The sequence below is a fragment of the Nicotiana attenuata genome, chromosome 12 (assembly GCF_001879085.1).
Source record: "Nicotiana attenuata strain UT chromosome 12, NIATTr2, whole genome shotgun sequence".
Classification (NCBI taxonomy): Eukaryota; Viridiplantae; Streptophyta; class Magnoliopsida; order Solanales; family Solanaceae; genus Nicotiana; species Nicotiana attenuata.
This window is the reverse complement of record NC_032000.1, coordinates 194736-215093: the sequence shown is the minus strand read 5'-3', so window position 1 is coordinate 215093 and position 20358 is coordinate 194736. Positions and strand designations below refer to the sequence as shown.

The 20358-nt window shown below is 35.6% G+C and overlaps 1 protein-coding gene and 1 long non-coding RNA gene across 2 annotated transcripts; one reads left to right on the top strand and one right to left on the bottom strand.

The window, feature by feature from the left end:
- Positions 854-6403, top strand: LOC109235134 (mannose-P-dolichol utilization defect 1 protein homolog 2-like). The gene is made up of 8 exons (XM_019401097.1): positions 854-1171; positions 2401-2554; positions 3022-3094; positions 3241-3307; positions 4094-4153; positions 4799-4859; positions 4947-4988; positions 5994-6403. Exons 1-8 carry the CDS (start codon positions 1016-1018, stop codon positions 6095-6097), a joined length of 717 nt encoding a protein of 238 aa, XP_019256642.1. The 5' UTR covers positions 854-1015; the 3' UTR covers positions 6098-6403.
- Positions 9795-14814, bottom strand: LOC109235133. Its single transcript, XR_002069321.1, has 2 exons — positions 14033-14814; positions 9795-10052 (listed from the first exon to the last, which is right to left on the bottom strand). It is a non-coding gene; the product is annotated as an uncharacterized LOC109235133 (long non-coding RNA).

The following is a 20358-nucleotide window of genomic DNA, read 5'->3' as shown; positions in this document are numbered from 1 at the left end:
GTTTAGGGGCACATGATTTCACCTAATACCAATTGATAAATATAAAGAGTAATAATAGAAATTGACAATAATATAAAGCATACCAGTGTTTGAACTAAATTCAGCCCTCGAGCTTGAATACCCTCGGACTGATTTGTGCAAGAAAATATAACAAGCTGATGAACAAGAATATGAACTAAAGAAAAGGCATTATATTGCTTCGATATCTCAGAATGTAAGATGATTACAAAATGATTATGACCCTCTTTATATAATAGATAATTCCTATCTATGATACAATTCTAATTATGGAAGTAAATCTCATGATTAGCTAAATAAACGCCCTTGATTTGATCTGTTCCAAGATTTACGCCACGATCTTCGACCAGTCACGAATATCTCACCTTTCGGTTATTGCGCTTTGCTCGATGTCTGTGTCATTTTGTCTCGATCGCTACCAGCCTCGATTTCGACAGGTACTCCGGTCCTCAAACTCGATACCTTATCCTCGTGCTTTGGTCTGATTCACTCGAGGACTGACCTTCGATTTAATTTCCTGGTCTTGATCAAATAGTAAAATTGGGTAGGACCGGTTTTAACCGTATACATGGCCCTTTTTCCCGCGCAACATTATTTACACTATTATGACATTTAAATGTACTTGTATGTATAACTCATAATCAGTAAAAACAATAAGTTAGAAAATAAGACAAATAATTTTTCTTTTGGAAAATAGAAATAATCTTTCTTATTAGGCTAATTGTGCAAAATATATTTATTGTATGATATTTTCATAAATTATACCAAATAATGTGGGGACCATAAATTGCCGCAATGCCACCTAATCTTAACCTTCATTTATAATTCTTCCTACAGTGGTTGAAACTTGAAAGTCGCACCCTTTAAGGATCATTCCCGTCTCCCGAAATACCATTTAGTTCTGTCCGAAAAAATCTCAATTATTATCTGAACAATTTTCTATACACTAGGGCTTATTCAAGAACCAGTTCTTGACCCATCAATTGATAGATAAAAAATGGTAGAATTAAAGTTTCTTGGTATGGACTTTGGTTGTGCACTTGGATCCCTTAGCAAAGGTGAATTCCCAGAAAAAGATTGTTTGCTTCCTTTAATATCCAAGCTATTGGGATATGCCATTGTTGCTGCCTCCACTACTGTTAAACTTCCTCAGGTAATTTCCCTTTAAGCCCTTTAAAAATCCAGTCTTTATGTATTTATTGTGTCGGTATTATTGAATTAGCTCAATTCTTGATCCAGATAAGTAATGGGTGTTTCTTAAATATATAACCTATTGGATAAACTGCCACAGGTAATTTACCTTAAGCCCTTTAAAAATCTAGTCTTTTTCTATTATTGACTCTTATTGTAATAGCAGTATTGAATGGTGTTAATTTTGGATACAGTTAAGTTATGGGTATTTCTTGAATACTCAGAGTTTACAATCAGTATATATAAATTTTTGCTACCATGTATGAGCTGGTCGTTCAATTCAATTCTGCCTGATAAGATGCCTTTTCATCATAAATCAATCAATCAACTACACCTGGATCCACAAAATAAATAGGGAGGCTTTACTTGTGGTTTCCGAGGTCCGAGCCAACTTGCCTGCACCTTGACTATTCCACGGGGTAGGCGCTACCTTCCACCAACATAGGTACTAGGCAAACTCTACCCACTTAGGTTCTGTATCTGCTGGGATTTGAACCTTGGTCTTCGTGGTTTTCACCCACTTCATTGACCACTTTGGCCATACCCTTTGGTGCATTAATAGGATGGCTTTATGAATCTTCTGTATCGTTCACTCTCTTTAAGTTCATTTCATTCCATTACTAAATAATTTGTTTCTAGAATTGAAGGTTCCATGAACCCCACATGTATCCTTACCTGCCTATTCCTCACGTCGCTAAAAAGGATTTCTTGGCAGCCCCTTTTACATTTCGTAGAAGTTTGACGATTCATTAATTGCTGTCTTTTTGTTAATATCTATTTTTATTTTCTTTTCTCATTTTGGTACTTTGGGCGGATGTTCGGTAAGAGAAGTTGCTTAGGTTGTCAGTGGTTCTCTTAATTTGTTAGTTCATTGGCTATAGTGACGTTGTTTCGAGTCTTTTCATTTTGATTAGAGACTTGTATGTTTGTGTATATACGTGTAAGTTTTAGAGACTTTCTAGGTTTTGGATGACTCATAATTCACCTTAGAAGACAGCATTGGAATAGTAATTATGACCTGAATAATTATCTATTTGATTGATTTATTCGCTATTGTGATGGCATCCATTAGGAGGGCATTTAGTTGAGCATTCAGTTTCTTTCCCTTAACTTCTCGCTGATGATTTCACAGAAACATGCGATTCACTGATTCACTAAGTGTGTGGTTTCTGGTTTCTGTTCCTCGTGCAGATACTTAAAATTTTGCAACACAAAAGTGTTAGAGGACTTAGCGTTGTGGCCTTTGAACTTGAACTAATTGGTTATACCATTGCTTTGGCATATTGTCTTCACAAAGGGCTTCCATTTTCAGCTTTTGGCGAGTATGCTTTTCTTTTGATCCAAGGTACATTTGACATGCCAATAATACATTGATTTGATTCTTTAGTTCCTTTTGCCATATCTTGAGAAACTAGGGGCATTGCAGCTTCTCAAATCTGCATTTTGCGTGTGGTTGTTTGAAATGATTAGACATTACTTTCTCTTCTTCAACTTCTTCGAGCAGATGGTGCATTACCTTCAAGAAGCTCTGCAAGAGCCTTTAATCAGTGCTTCTTACCGCAATTTCTGATTCTCGTGTTTTCCTTTCATAAAAAATCCAGTTAAAGAGTCTAGGGAAAGGGAACGGACAAAAATTGGGTGTCAGCTTTCAGTACATTCACGGCAGATTGTTTTCTATGCTATTGTGATTAGTGATTCCTTTGTGGGTGGAGAGCTTTAGCTTCAGTCATGGCAGTTTAAAATCTCATTTTCATACTTTCAGATGGCTGGCTCAATATTTTTAATATCTGTTGTTTTTTTTCCTTTTTGCAGCTATAATTTTGGTTGCAGTTATCTACTATTTTTCTCAACCTTTGGGAATGAAGACATGGATGAAACCATTACTGTATCCTAATTCCAGCCTGCTCCACCTTTTGGTTTCATGATAGACATTCCCATTAACATGCATATAAATTTAATTGAGCCATTTATTTTAGACCACTTATGTTCCATGGAATTAGAATCTGCAGTTCCTCCTGATCTAGTAAACAGATATTGTGCTGTTGCACCGACTATTTTGGCAGGTCAAATTGATCCCGTTCTTTTCGAGGCTCTATATGTAAGTGATAGCCTTTATCTTTGGTCTGTTTTCCTAGTTCTATTTGTTTTCTGGGATAAAACATTCCAAAAGATTTACATTCTCTTCATTAACGGGGTCCAAATGAACACTTTACCTTTGCTCATTTTTGTCTGAAAAGTATGAGAAATAAGAGAAAACATTTGGGAGAATGCGTGACAAGTCTCTTATGCCTAGAAGTTCTTATGGATGATTATGCAATATACATAGTACTTTGGATGTGGGATAATATATATGATGCAACTTTATAACATTCTAACACTCTTTCTTAAACTCAAGGTGGTTAAGTCACCTTGAGTTCGCAAAACTTGAACTGCTGGTTAGTTGCAGCACTCATACTGCAACTGTTGCTGGAATAGTTGCTGAACAGAAATAGTTTTGGAACAGCGACTGAATAGTCTCGGGAAATTGATAGAATAGTGCTGGAACAATCACCGAAAAGAAGGCACAACTCAGTTGGAACAGTTGCTGGAAAAGATACAGTGAAGGAAAAATTACGGGAAAATCTACAAGAAAAGGTGCAGTAGCAGTCACTGTAAAGAAACCAGAAAACTGAAATTAGGAAAGAGAGAAACATTTAGAGGCTTGATACCATGTGGGAAATAGGGCAGAGATTGGAAGGATGTGTTAATTATTGGAAGAATGCGTTAAGTATGTGTTTTATGCGTAAGAGTTTTTATAAATGGTTTTTACAATAAGCATGAGAATTTCTTCCGATGTTGGAACGTATATCTAATCTGACAGGCTAACTAAACTTAATTATTTCAGGCTTCCCAACATGCAATCTTTCTCTTTGCAAGGATTCCGCAGATATGGAAGAACTTTCAGGTACAGATTTATGCCATGATGGTTCCCATTTTCATGAAGCTGTCTTTTATATGTTAAGAGTAACTGGTTTATTGGCTAAGTTCTGAAATAATGAGTTCATTGACCTATTATGTTGGTTGTTAACTACTAAATGTATTCTAGCGTCAACTGCCCGTTAAATGGCATATTTATGACTTGTCATGCATATGTCTGTGTCACACACCTTGTTTCTGTTAATTTACTTGAAACTTGACTTTATGCCAAAGCAAGTTGACTGAGAAATGTAATTACCCTCTGTACCTCGAGAGTCTTTGAAAACTTTCTCGTATATGCTGTGGAAAAGATGCCAATGGTATGTCTGATTGAAAAGAAAGAAAGCGCTGGTGGCTCTAAAGCAGACTAGTATACATTTGATCATATTTGGGTAAAATCTGAAATCACACATGAAGTAGATGAATGTGGTGACCTGAATAGTTTTTCCTGACTGAATTCTTATGATCATTCATCAAATGATTAGCAACCACTCGTTACCATATCTGCAGTCCCCATTTATTTGATTTGCTTTCAGAGATCTTTTTGTGGCTTCATCTATAATTATAATGTTCTCTGGATTTCCTGGTTGTCACTTTATTTACGCTTTTCTTTTTGTTGCCTTGATTTGAGCAGAACAGAAGTACTGGCGAGCTGAGCTTTTTGACCTTTTTTATGAACTTTGCCGGTTCCATGGGTAAGTTAACTTTGACTGCGAACTTTTGCATGCCGATTCTCTGTTACTGAAATGAAGTTCTCATCTCCTTTACCTTTTATTATGCAGTTAGAGTTTTTACCAGCCTCCAGGAAAAAGCTCCCATGAGTGGTATTCTTTCTTACTCAGTTTGATCTGTACCTCTATATTATTTTGCAGACTGCTCCTGGAATATGGAAGCATTAGTACCTTATTTTATTTTAAACTTATAAGCTGATGCATGCTTTGTCATAATCTGGTTTTGTCAAATGTGCATAACTATGATTAGAATTCTTACTGGTATCGTGGGATTTACAGTACCCACTGTGCGACTGCTAGCCAATTTTCTCACCATTATCTGCGGCTCTAGTCAAATGTGACAGAGACTCAGCTTGTCCAGTCAAAGTATGTTTAAGATGTTTTTAGGATGAAAAAGAAAATGAAAAATAGAAAGAAATTTGAAGTCTTTACAAATGAACTTACAGAATGATATTCTCGAGATCAATACGTTCCCTTGTTAGTACCCTCTTACAGATATATAGCTCATATACTCCATCCTAGGGCTTACAAGTTACAACAAATCCTTTCACCATCTGGGATATCAATTTACCTACTAAATAGTTACCATCCCTACCTTGGACCCCATCGTTATTGTTTCGGCTATTCTATTATCGTACCATTGGTCATTTTGTTAACTAGGAAAAAAAAGGGCAGTCCGGTGCACTAAGCTCTCGCTATGCGCGGGGTCCGGGGAAGGACCATATCACAAGGGTCTATTGTTCGCAGCCTCACCCTACATTTTTGCAAGAGGCTGTTTTAACGGCTCGAACCCGTAACCTCCTGGTCACATGGCAGCAACTTTACCGGTTATGCCAAGGCACCCCTTCATTTTGTTAACCAGGACTATTTGTAAATTATTTTCATATTTAATAGTAGACCATGAACATTTGAGATTCCTGAACAATATTCTCAAGGAAAGATTTCCACATCAGAAAGGATGTATGAAGTGTCCAGAGTGCCACAACTTTGTATCTATCATGTGACATATATTCAGCTTTACGTCTATCCTTGTATGATGTTTGTAATTTGATCAATCCTGCCCTTTTAACTCTCCAAGTCTCCTTAATTTGTTTGCAGTTGCCTTGGGATCTGCGCTTGGTGTACTGATGAATGGTACCATCTTGAGTCAAATTATCATATATCAAAAGCCGACGCCCCAGAAAGAGAAAAAGAGAGATTAGAATGGATATGGAGCTCACCGTCAAGATTGTCAAGCATGAAGAAGAATGTGGATAATTCATCCATGTAATACCCTGAGAATCTGTCATAGTTTCTCGCTTATTTCAAATTTTAGATTGATCGATCAGTTACAGGATTTTTAACCATAGTCTCAGTATGGGATTTTTTTTTTTTTTACATAAGTATGCTAACACATAGGTGTAACAATTGCCTTTTGTTCCATTCCTGATAGTGCTTGCAAGGAATTTGGTAAAGATGTGTTACTGGGGAAAGTATCTTCATTTGTCAACTAATCTGTTGTTGCTTTATGCAACTGGAAAAGATTGACAAAATGTAAGTGATAAAAATGCCGCGAATACCTTAGGGGTCGTTTGGTAGGATGCATTAGATAAACTAATGCATGCATTAGCTTTGTGTATTAATAATACCTTGTTTGGTAGACATTTTGAACCTATGCATTAGTTATGCAAGCATTAGTTATACATCCTATTTGGTATTATCCTATGCATAACTAATGCATAGAAAACCATGGTGTTAGCAATGCAATGGGTTTTAATGCTTGCATTAGCTTAGTTAAAGACAAAATTGTCCTTCAAAGTTTATGCTTGATTAAAATATGCTAGTTATTATATTAATGCAAGTTTAAAATAATCCAAATAGTGAGAAATAAAATTATATCTCTAGTAAATAAAATAAACTATATATATATATATATATATATATATATATATATATATATATATATATATATATATATATATATATATATATATANTATATATATATATAGGTAGACAAATCAAATAATTTTTTTTTAAACTTTTTCATATAAAAACATTTCTTAACATATGTTTCTTTTAAAAAGTTAGAGTGATGGAATGGTTTTGAGGACATTTTTGTAAACAAGCAATTCTTTTAGAAATTGTGCAATGCTTTAATACATCAAACCAAACAATGGATAAGAAAATATGCCAGCATAACTAATACCAGCATAACTAATGCAAGCATAACTAATACCAGCATTACTAATACACCCTATTCAGCATTATTCTTATGCACCATACCAAACGACCCCTTACTGTCTGTTCTTTTTACCAAACCAAGTGATAAAAAAACTCATGGAAATGATTATACTGCTCCTGCCTCCTTGTCATGGGAAAGGACCCAGTTCTCCATTGACGCATCCTGTAAAGTACTAACTAAACTCCCCTGTTTGGCTTAGTTGAAAAAAGTGGCTTTTAAGTAGTACTCCCTCCGCTTCACATTAAGTGACCAAGTTGCCTTTTTATTTTGGTCCAAAATAAGTGTCCATTTATATATTCAAGAAAAAATTCAATTTCTTTTTCCAAAATTACCCTTATGTACGTATTCCTAAAAAGTCTTTTACTCCTCACATTAAATTATGCTTTAACATTTAATTAAGGGTAATTTTGTCACACTAACTACTTTTGTCTAGAATTTCGTATTTCCTTAATGGGTATGTTCAAGGCAAATTGGTCACTTATTATGGATCGAAGAGAGTAGTACGATGTGTTTAGATATAAGTACTGACGTTAAAAAAAAGTTGATGATGTGTTTGGTAAATAAGCATTGGTAAACACTTTTTTCTGTTAAAAGAAATGAAATATCCCCAAATCTGTTAAACTATAAAGGAGCTGATTACTATAAGATTTTAAATTCTAAATTAATTCACATACAAAATTATTTATATTTCAATTTGCTTTCAATTTAAACCGATTAGCTAAGATAATATATATTTCATATATTTACTCTCAGAAGATTTGGCAATCCCACATTCCTAACTACAATTTTTTATTTTTTTTTTAAATAATTGTATCACCACTTTCCTTAATCTGATTGCTAAATTGTACGTGCACGATTGCTACAGCAACAAATTAAACAAAATTTCAGTTCTAGCAAAAAAATAAAGAAGGAAATTAAATTTAAACGGGAGGATTTAAATTTATGTTTATGTAATCTTAAAAGGTTGGTGCTGTAATCAATTTTCGAACTTATCTTCATATATGAACCAATTATTGTCTAGCCTTAGCTTCTGTTAAATACCAACAACTTAAGTCTTTATCAAGGAAGAGGAAAGAAAGAGTAGAAGAACGCTATGGAGAAGAAAAGAGAAGGAACCATAGTATAAGGGTAATGTTGGAATTATAAAAATAATAAGGGATAGGATATTAGAACAGTTGGTCAAACATAGATACGCCTTCCGTATCTATGATTGGTTACGGAACTTAAGAAAGTAATGAAAGCTTTTAAATTCCGTGGTATTAAATTAAAGATGTGTATAATGTACTAAAATATCATTATCATATGATCTTAAATATGCCATGTGTAAAGTTCAAGTTAAAAAGTTACTAAATATAATAAGAGATATTTTTTTTTGAAACCGACTAAAAAAGAAAGTAAGACACATAAATTGAATAGGAGAAAGTGCTTCTTCCATTCACTTTTACTTGTCCTGTATTAATCTAAAAACAAATTTTTTACTTTTACCTGTCACTTTTAGCATATCAAGAGAAGACAATTTATTTTTTCCTGTTATACCCATAGTATTATTATTCATTTCAAATCATTTTCTCAAATTCATTAAAAGTAAGCATCAATTAATATGGGTATCATGGTAAATTATGCACTTCATTTATTATTTTTTAAGGTGTGTGCAAAGTCAATAGTGGACAAGGAAAAGTGAAATGAGGGAGTAACTTTTAAACCAAAAAATAATAAGTTGGTTTTGCTCAACTTATGATTTTTGGCTTGTTTTAAGTACTTTTTCAGTTTGACCAGCTTAAAAGCCAACCAAACAACCTCATAATTCTATATTAATTGAGGGTATGAATTGTTTCCTTATATATTCCTCTTTTTATTGACGGCGGTATTTAAGCCAACTTGTGCTATATTCACCAATATCCGCTATCTCCTACGAGTTTAAGTATCGTGTAACTCTGTGTATCAAGTTTTAATTAGTAGGTGAAAGAAATCACTTATACACAATTGAAAATCTGTATCAGGATAGAAAATTCACATATAGCCGCACATATTAATATGGTACACTTTCTAGTCTAACTAGTCCACATCCCAAATTTAATATTTGGGACGATAAAACTTATATAGGGGATACTATGTTCAATAAAGATCTATCTCATCCTCATATTTCATATGGATCTAATTTTATAATTAGGGTTTTTTTGCATGGTTATATAAAGAACTATGGAGAATTTACCCAAGTATTATGCGATAGAAGGATGCCTGATGCCTACCAAAGTGATTGTATTGAATAACTATAAGATTGATAATGCTATACGATAATGAATATTGGATTGCTAAAGTCAAATATATCCGAATGTTATAGAGATTCAACTGCTAACATGGATGTGTGATCATACAATATTAGACAAGATTATGAATGACTACATTCTCCGAAATGTGCAAGTAGCACGCATTGAAGATTAAACGAGAGAAGGTCGTTTGAGATGACCGTTTGTTGATGTCCTACGTCAACCTACATATGCAATCTGTATGTATGAAGCTATGGTAAGTGAAGGTTTTAAAAGGGGATAGAGTGGACCTAACATGAAAGTAAGTGTCACGACCCCAAGTTCCCTTCGTAGGATGTCGTGATGGCACATAATCTCTAAGACTAGGTAAGCCTAACAACATGCGGAAACATTAAATAAAAACTTAAAATCTCAAAATTTCGGCAATCTCATAAATAAAATATGTAACTCAATACGTACAACTTCCAAACCTGGTGAGATATAAGTCACAAGCTCTAAGTACAGTGCTGAACAATTCTGTACATCACTGTGTATAAAAGTTTAAAGAGATAAGGGAGAACGGGATAAAAGGGGACTTCGAGGCCTGCGGATGCGGGCATGTGTACCTTGAAGTCTCCAAAAGCAAACTCAGCGCACTAGTGCCGGTACTGATAAGATGTACCTGGATCTGCACAAAAACATGTGCAGAAGCGTTGTATGAGTACACCACAACGGTACCCAGTAAGTGCCAAGCCTAACCTCGGTAGAGTAGTGACGAGGTCAGGTCAAGCCCCTACTGGAGATAATAAGAAACAAGACGGAAGATATAACGATATAATGAAAATGACAAAGGAAATGAAACAATAAGGAATTTAGGGAAAGTTAACAACACAGAGTCAAGACAGTTAATACAACACGGAAGGAAACAAGGATTTACATGTTAAGGAAGCAACAACCGAAACAAATACATCAAATAAAGAAAGATCAACAAGGGCCACTACCGAGGTACCGCCTCGAAGTCCCAAATTATAAAAATAACTCACAGTCTTTCCTCATATCACCACGGGAGTCTTTACATTTAGTTTTGAAAAATTATTTTTCCCGAAATAGCACACTGAGTTTTAGCCCACCTTATCACCCTGCATGGCTTCTAGTAGTTCCCCTACTAGCCACGCGTTTCAAGCCCACCTTATCTCACCACATGTGTTTCAACACCCAGACCTTATACCACCGCATACGTATCAATATCAGACCGTATCACAATTCGCACCTCAAGTGCCCAATATTACAACTTGCCAGAAAAAGCCAACAATAACAAAAATATCACAATAAGGAGCCCACGGCTCAACCACAATGTATACAAAGTCTAAACAATAATAACCGCAGAGTAACTCAATTAAATGATATTCACAACTTACACTTTGCCTCAATAGAAACCACGGCCTTTGCAACTCAATACCAAACACAACACCACAAGTTATTCCAAGGACAATAAATTTTAAGTAAAGAATCCTACAGTTAAATAATAATTACAGAATTAAAGAAAGAAAGTAAATCAACTAAACATGTAGGACAATTTGCAAAGGCAAAACACATAATCTACCCATCAAACTTAGGACCAAATCCCTCTTACACACCTGTTGAACACGAGTTTTGTTTTACACACCAAACCTTTCAAAAGTGTGTCAATTACACACTACTTTTGACCAGCCCCTTTAATATTTAATGCGTTGTATACACGCGCTTTTATAAATTAAAAAAAAAACAACGATTCTTTATAATTAAAATAGATTATCCGACCCTTTTCTTAATTCCGACCCATGAAAGATCCAACCCGGTAAGTTAAAAACACCTACACGACCAAATTAACAGACATAAACCCATTTTCCAAGTCCTGTTCTTCATCCCTAAAACTATGAAGATAATCTGACGAGAAGACATCTGGTTGTTGCTGTTTCTTCTTCAGTTTTTCAGGTTAGTATTCACATTTTAAGGTTGTTCAACCCTTTTGATTTGGATGGGTGGGTCGAAATAGTTAGGGTTTATTTGGGTATTTCATCAGGAGTAATTTTAGGGTTTAACAACCCTAACGCCCATTATCATTCTTCTGTCAATTCTCATATTAGTTGTGGAAGGTGAAGAAGAAGATTGTTTGGTTCAGAACATTGTTTGGTTCCTTTAAAGAAGAAGAAGATGAAATAAGAGGGAGATGAAGAATTGGGGCAGAAAATGGGTTAAAGAAAATGGGCCCAAATTTTAGTAAATAGCCGTTGTAATTAGTCAGTGAAGGCAGAAAGTAACTATTCACGTGCCCCACTGGTCGTGTTTCACACGCCCCAGAGGCTGGTCAAAAGTAGTATGTAATTGACACACTTTTGAAAGGTTTGGTGTGTAAAATAAAACCCGTGTTCAACAGGTGTGTAAGAGGGATTTGGTCCTAAGTTTGATGGGTAGATTATGTATTTTGCCATTTGCAAATAAGAGATAAGACAAGTAGACATGTGAAATTAGACTAAACATAGTGACTATAACTTGCTAAAGTAACTCAATTAAAGAATGAAAAGGAAATTACGTAGCTAAAACCGTAGCCAACGTCATCGTCTTGTCATGGCAATAAAGAATAGAATGATAGGGAGACAACCAGTCCATTCCCAAAATAACATCAAAATCTACCATACTGAGCAATAATAGGTCAACTCTAGTCTCAAAACCACCAAGAACAACTAAACACGACCGATACACACGGTCAACAACAATGGAATCTCCCACTGGCGTGGACACATAGATAGGAGAACTCAAGGAATCATGGGATATACCCACATATGGAGCAAAGTAAGATGATTCATATGAATAAGTGGAGCCTGGATCAAATAAGACTGATACATCTCTATGACAAATCGGACAATACCTGTGATAACTGAGTCGGATGCAACCGCCTCCATCCTAGTTGGAAGAGAATAACATCTGGCCTGGCCTCCCCCTCTAGGGCGACCCCTACCCGCCCAACCTCCACCTCTAGCTCGTTGTGCAGGTGGAGTGGCAACTGGTGCAGTAACCACGGCTTGAGGAGTCTGGGGCCCTTGTGGAATACGTGGAGCTTGAGTGGAGGTTCACCCCTCCTAAGTCTGGGGCACTCCCTTACCATATTTCGAGTGTCACCACACTCAAATCAGGCTCTCGGAGGACGTGGCTGCTGTGGCTGGCTCGGGCATGATCGGCTAGACTGGCCGCTGAAAGCACCCCGTGCAGGAGGTGCGCTAGTCAATGGCGATGCATTGTAGGGAGCCTAAGGCCTAGAAGTGGCCGGAATACTGATGGAGGCTGGAAGTGCTGAATGTACAGGGCGACTCGCATAATCCCTACCATGACGAGCTGCAACTGGGGCACGAGTACCACTGTATGTGCCAGAATCTCGAGGCTTCTTGGCCTCCCTCTCTTCTTTCTCCCGGGTCCACATACCCTCCAATATCCTAGCGATCCCCATTACCTGCTAGTATGCAATGTCCATCTCCAACTGTCGGGTCGTGCTAAATCTGATACCGGGGTTGAACCCCTGATAAATCGACAGACTCCCGCTCCAACAGTAGCAACTAAGGCTGGTACATGCCTAGCCAAATCACTAAACTTGACCACATACTCCGACACGGTCATAGAACCCTACCGCAACTGCTCAAACTCAGCGCGCCATGCATTTCTGAGACTCTGGGGAACAAACTCCTTCAAGAACATATCTGAGAACTGAACCCAAGTGAGTGAAGCTGTCTCGGCCGGACTACCCAACTCATATGCTCGCCACCACTGATAAGCCGTTCCCTTCAGCTAGAACGTAGGGAAAGCTACCCCACTAGACTCCACAATACCCATAGTTCGAAGGATACAGTCTGATATTGAATTTTGTTAACCCGGAAGAAGGTGTTAGGCATTCCCGGGTTCCGTGGTTCTAGCACGGTCGCTCAACTATTATTAATTGGCCTAATTATCTGATTAATTACATATTTATAACCTATTGTGCATGTTTTAACTTTAAACCGCTTCTAATTATTTATGGAGTTATTTCTGGAACAAGTTACGATTGTCGTACACTTGTTTGTTTTTGTACATGTTGCGAATCGCATCACGGGAACTGTACCCACGATCTACAAACATGTGTATTTTATTATTGTTTGAAGTTATGATCGGGTCACATGAAATGCGCACCCGAATTAGAGGTTGCGTATCATGACTATGCCACGGGAACCGTACCCATAGTCACGATGATTTATTTAATTAACGCGACTAAAGCAAGCTACGATGTTCAAAATTATTGGTTTTACTAAATTAACACGCCTAGGTAATGAATACTCCATTGTGAAATTCCACCAACAATCTTCCCCTTTTTAGTTCCTTAATAAAAAATTATGTGTTTATCTCTACCAAAATGACAGCTTGATGAGAAGACCAAATTTGGATGATAGACATACATGCCCACTTCACATTTGAAAAATCAAGAAGCAACCTCGTATATCCACAATATAAATCACTAACGACTAGCACACAATGTTGATAAAATGAATCAAGTTTACAGAAGATTTTCTATAAATTATACTTACGTTTGCTACATAGTTTATGTTCTCGTGATCAGATATTTAGGAACAGACATGACAATAGAAATTTAAAAATGGCACCCACCTGATTAAGCATTCACTTCAGTACAACTGCAGCTGTGCATTCATTCTTGGAAGCGCTGGTCAAAAACTCTAGGTTATAGAGTTTGTCCAATGTTTCCAAAATCATCGATGCATTACTTTTCCGGGCTTTAACAAAAAAATCTCCCCACTAGAGCTTATATTCATATGGTTGTTCAGCAATGTTTCAAACCATCTACTACCAGACCTCTGAGTGGACAAAATTGCGAAAAACCTTACAGGATTGCAAGCACTCTCAGCCCTGGTCACAACAAACAAATGGGAGAAAATGGATCTCTGACTCTGAAGGAGAAGCAATAACTGGAATTAGGAAGCTCAGCTCTTAGCCAAACAACATCAGCAACGAATAATTTCCAGCACAGAACCGTAGCAAACACCCATAAATTTGAGATTCAACAGCCTTGTATACATCCAGGGAAGAGTTCGAAAGTTCAGCGGACAATTACTCCCCAACTCTTCTTCGAAATCCCAGTTTTCTTTTGTTTTTCAAGCTTTTGCGATTTTCAGATCTTCATTTTAATTTTCCTAGCTTTCTTATCAGCTATGTGTGTTCAAAACGTGAGTGGGTGAGCCTTCATCTTTGTGTGAGTGTGATGGTTGAGGTGTGGGAGAAGTGTATGTGGGTGTGAGAAGAAGAAGGAATCCAGAAGAAGAGGCCTCTGTTCGGTTCTTTGTGTCTGTTTTTTTTTTTCTTGAAGGAAACAGCGCTAGGTCTTATGAAAAGGGGAGGGCTCTCATTGTGGTTAGGTCTCTTGAAGAATGGGGGAGAGGTCTGTTATGGTTAGGGAATTAATGGTCTGGGCTAAAATGTTTGGGCTGGTGTGAGACAAATGGGCTACTCGAAATTGCTTTGGCCCAATTTCAATACAAGACCAACAAACAGCTTTTCTTTTTCTTGTCTTACTACTTTCTAAATTAATCCATCTAATTCTAATTAAAACTAACTTTGCAAAATTAATCTAATTATCTATTTTCCTAATCTATACTATATTAAAAGGACGAAGGCCCTTAACGAAATGTCGTTCGCCTTTTTTACCCTTTTAAAATAGAGTTCACGCTAGATAAAATAGTCATTTAATTATTTTTCGAATATTTAAGACTTTTAAATCAACTATATATCTTAATTGTCAAATCTTTCCTTTTAAAAAAAGTTTTCTTGTTTGAAATTTGCACATATATAATTTTACCTTAAAACATCCGTTCTTTGTTTGAAGTTTGAGCCATGTGATGCGTTGGGGCCTAAAGTAAGAGTTGCAATTTCACATGAAATTTGCTACGGCATATTGATTATCAATAATAAAAGGAATTTAGAGAAAAGAAAATGATTTGCTCTTTCCTCAAATAGAGATGAAAAAAGAAATATTTTTTTACGACAGAACAGCATCTATCAATATGAAAAAGTACTATTTTATTCCGACAAATAAATAGTTCCGTACTACATAATTTTGTAATATTTAATACTTTAAATAATATTTAAGAATTTATATTGGATAAAATTATAGTTTAATTATTTTTTAATATTTAGTACTATAAAATCAACAAAAATTCTACTTACTTATTATTTTCTTATTTAAATTACTATATACGAAGTCCTAATATTTAGGAATTTAAAATCAATTAAAAAATTTACCTTATACCTTTTCTTATCTCTATCCATCTATCTATCTATCTATCTATTTATCTATCTATCTATAATATAATGAAAGCACAACACCCTTTACCGATTAATCACTTTCTTAATATTTAACATTTTTAGAATCAACTAATAAATTTTTCCTTGTTTGAACTGCGTAAGAAGTCCTAATATTTAGTACTTTCAAAAGGTAAATAAAAGAAGATTACCTATTATGTATGAGATAAACTTCAAAAGGTCACTATGTTTCACAAATAATTATGGAGATAATAAACTTCTATTAGTGTTCAATTTAACTTGTGATTGTAGAATACAAATAATAAAAAAACAAATATAAAAAAGTATTTCTACGAATCCCTTTTATGTATTATTTATTGGGTATGCAGTAGCACAGTGCTGCCGTAAAGGATATCCAAAAGATAGAGTAAAATAAGTTATAATGCTGTATTACAAGTTAATTTGGTCGAAACTCAATCTTGAAAAAGTTAGTATATAATGCAATAGTAGAAGGCGATATGTATTTTAAATAATTTGTGCTAACTTTTTCTTTTTTTCTATTTTCATTATCTCCTCTCTCTCTCTCTCTCTCTCTCTATATATATATATATAGATATATAGACTAACATTAATTAATTTTAGACTTTATATTATCACTGTCCGCTTGTTTTTAAAAAAAAAACATTATAGGACCAATCTATTCATTCTCAAATGTTAAAATAAAATAGCTATAATTATTAACATCAACACAGCATTCTCTTGAGATAAAATAGCTATAATTATTAATATAATTAACTTAACTAAATTTTTCGTAGTTGCAATTTTAAAAGATATTTAATTATTTTAAATTCAACAAATGAGTCAATAATGACGTTATTTTTGTCATTTAAATGAATATCACATCAATCCTAATGCCCATTTGTATTTTACATAATTTATTCTTCTTGTATGTAATTTTTAGTTTATTAACACGTGCAACGCACGTACTCTAAAGCTAGTTGATCAATTATTTAACTAATGAACTCATTAATTTAAACTAAAATGCAAAACATGGCTAGACATACTAATGTATTTTTGTATTTTAATAATGCAATTAATCATGCAAACTAAACGTTAATAATGCAAGTAAAAATCTAAGAATGCCAAAAAGCATAATAGAAGCATTTTTTTGTCATTTTTGTGATTTGAAATGCTACTAAAAGATGCTAAAAGTGCAAATAAATGCCAAACAAATAAAAATAAAAATTCCTAAAATTCTACAAAAGTAATTAAAACTATTTTTGAATATTTTTAGGAGTAATTTCCTATGTGGGGCAAAAATTAGGTGCTCACAATTTCCACAGGGAGTTAAAATGGGTGTTAGGAGTATACACTTGATGAAAGCGAATAGATTAACTAAATTTGCATTTCCACAAAAGGTTTTGATTTCTACTTTTACTTTTAATCTAACAATTGTAATCTACAAGAAGAAACAAGAAACGAATGATTGTTTTTGGTATTTTTCCAATTAGTTAAACGGCCTAGGGATGTGACCATGACCAAGGTGTTCGCCTAATGGGTTAAATACGTTAATACTTATTTTGTTGATTGGGGTGTATTATAGCTCTCAATTCTACGTTATCCACTCAATACCTCTCGGTCAAAGAGTGATTTTGCCCAATTCGACTTTCTCAAGTTCAAATGGGTATCAAACAAAATAGTTGATATGAGGTCAAGTCGAGTTCTCACTATCTCTAGTTTGAACCCTTTAATTAGGCTAATCAAACTCTCAATTAACTCAATTCCTTGTTAGCTAAGTTATCCTAGACTAGGACCCTCTTTCTCAAGTAGAGACTAAGTCAAAAAATCTTGAATAAATATTTGCAACCATTAATTCTAAAATTAAAGCATAAACTAAGCTAAATAATCAACACCCAATCATAAACAAGCATTAAATTAAGTACCCATAAGGTTTACACACTAGGGTAGGGTCACAACCCTAGTAAAAATCTAGCTACTCATAGTGGAAAATTAAAGAAAATAAAGAAGAAATACTAATTAAATTCAAAATCAAAGATAAAAAATGATTAAATATAATGTTTAAACACTAAATTAGTCACAAACTTCCTAAAATGCAAAATGTAGCGGCTACAAAAACTCAAACTTCGAAAACTTGACCTAAAAATGTAAAATTCATCTATTTATAGTGGCCCAAAATTCGCTGACAAAAATGGCCCTCGGGAGGTTCTGCGGCCGCACAATTCCATGTGCGGTTCGCAGATTTATGCAGTTGGCAGGAGATTGGATTCTGCAGCTGCACATTTTTGGATTGCGGCTACGAAGTATCTTCTGCGGCCTCACAATTCTTGTACGGTCCGCACTTCAGCAAGGCTTCAGGTTTTGGTCTTTTGCACACTCTCTGAACTTTGAATCATTTGTTAGTGCAAACCTTGTTCTGTGGCCGCACAAGTCATGTGCGGTCCGCACATTGGTCAAAATCTTGCTGGGTTCTTCCACTTGGTCTGCGGCCGCATATGGAATTCTGCAGTCCGCACTTTCTTCTGCGGACCGCACTTCTTTGATTCTGCGCCCTTTATTGCCTTGTGATTCAGATCACCCCTTTTTGAGTGGGACTTCATCATGGGAGATCAAACTCCCATATTCCTGCAATTTGCACACTTTCATTAGTTTTGGGAACACTATCAATATTTTCGGACTAAAATAAAAGCAAAAAGGTACTAATAAGTAGTCAAAATCCCCACTTATCAACTCCCCCCAACTTAAGTCTTTGCTTGTCCTCAAGTAAATAAATTAGTTTCCACCTCCTAGAGTTAAGGGTCATTTCAGCGACTCAAAGGTGAGCCATTCACACAGCTGCTGGGACCAACAATTACCCACACGACTCATGCATTATCAACAAGGTGACAAGTCAAATATTCATGCACATATAGTTCTAATGTGACATTTGATCTTCAAGAATTGATTTTACTCATCAAGGACTCTTGTTCTATCATGTAGGCCATGGTGGACTCCAAACTCTTCCTCCTCTACTTTCCATTTTTCAAACTCACTTAAGAAATTAGCACTCAATCCGAAGATTCATGAAAGGCTTACTCATCTCTTACAGAGAATGTCACAAGTACGGCTTCAAGTACCAAAGGCTTGCCCCTCATGTAGATCGCCAGTAATGTAAGCTCACTCGGTTTGAAATCAAGTAGGACTTCTTTCAGGATGTAATAAAGGCTTTTGGGTTAGGGTAGGATACCATATAGGTAAGTGGTTATACCTTTCCTTAAGCACTTCACACTTTCATTTCTCGGCTCACAATTGCCAATTCTTAGAGGCACTTTCTTTCATTGGGGACTAGAGAGACTTAACATCACTCTTTCTTGTTCATTTCATTCTTTTTCTCCCTTTTTTATTTCTCAATGTTTGGGATCATTACCTCTTTGTGAATCCATCAACCCTTCCACTTATTCACGTTTTGCATTTTTCTTTTTGTTCTTTTCTTTTCTTGCCTTCTCTTTTATATAGATCATTTCTATTCTCTTTTTGTGCCTTGATACCTTCTTTAAATTCCTCATCTCTCCCCCCAAACTTATGTTTCAAGCCATTTGTTTCACAAGAGTGTTAAGGAAAGTCCGGGTGCCAAGAGAGGGTCACGACAAAACGAGGAAAGGCTTATAACATGGTTATCAAATGAGAATGTTTAGCGGCTCAAAGGGGTTGCCTAGGGATATCGACATTGGTTGGTAATAGAAAGATCAAACGGGCCAAGGAAAGCCTACAATCACTTTTCAAACTAAGCAAAACTTCAGATTTCGCCTTGAAACACATTCGGGGCAAGTTCTAGACCCTTCGCACGGATACTTGGACTAGGAACAATGCATCTCACCCCTCACGCAACTAGATTGTAAAAGAGGATAGAGTCAAGAGCCTACAATGACCACATTCAATTTTAAATATCACTATGGTCCAATTAAACCACTCGATGATTACCAAAGTCAACTCAAGAGTCACAAAGTCACTAACTAGAGCCATCTCTTTCAAAAACCTTGTCTCTAACCATAAACACGTAGTTAAGGGTGTTGGTGCCAATTGAAGCATGGTCGACTCTTCGAGCATGACTTAATTAGGTCTTTTTATTCATTACTACTACTATTATTGCCTAAACCCAAAAACAGACTCATTCCCTTAAGAAGGTTGTCACGCCATCCATCGTCGAAACAAGTCACCCGGTTCATACGACAACTGCCTTTGAAAAGAACCGTGGCGTTAAAAAAACCAAAGGCTTATTGTCTAATAAAGCATAGAAAGAAGCTACTTAACAAAACAAGAACTAATATGAAAAAGATAAAGAAGCTAATAAGCAAAAACGAAGATAAATAAACTAATAAGCAAAAACTATTAAAGATAGAATGAATATACACAATAAGAATGAGTGAAGATAGATAAATACAAATAAGAAAAGAAAAAGTACCATAAAATTATTACAAACCAAATGTGTCAAATAAACTCCACTCCCCCCCCCCCCCCCGAATAAAAAGAAGCATTGTCCCCAATGCTTAGCAAATTAAGAGTAAGAGGAGAGGGTGAAGAAAACTCCCTAAGGGTCCTTAGACATCTCAGAGTCCCCAGCAATGTCATCTCCCTCAAGATTAGCCAACTGAATCTCATCATCCTCAAATCTTGGCATGGCT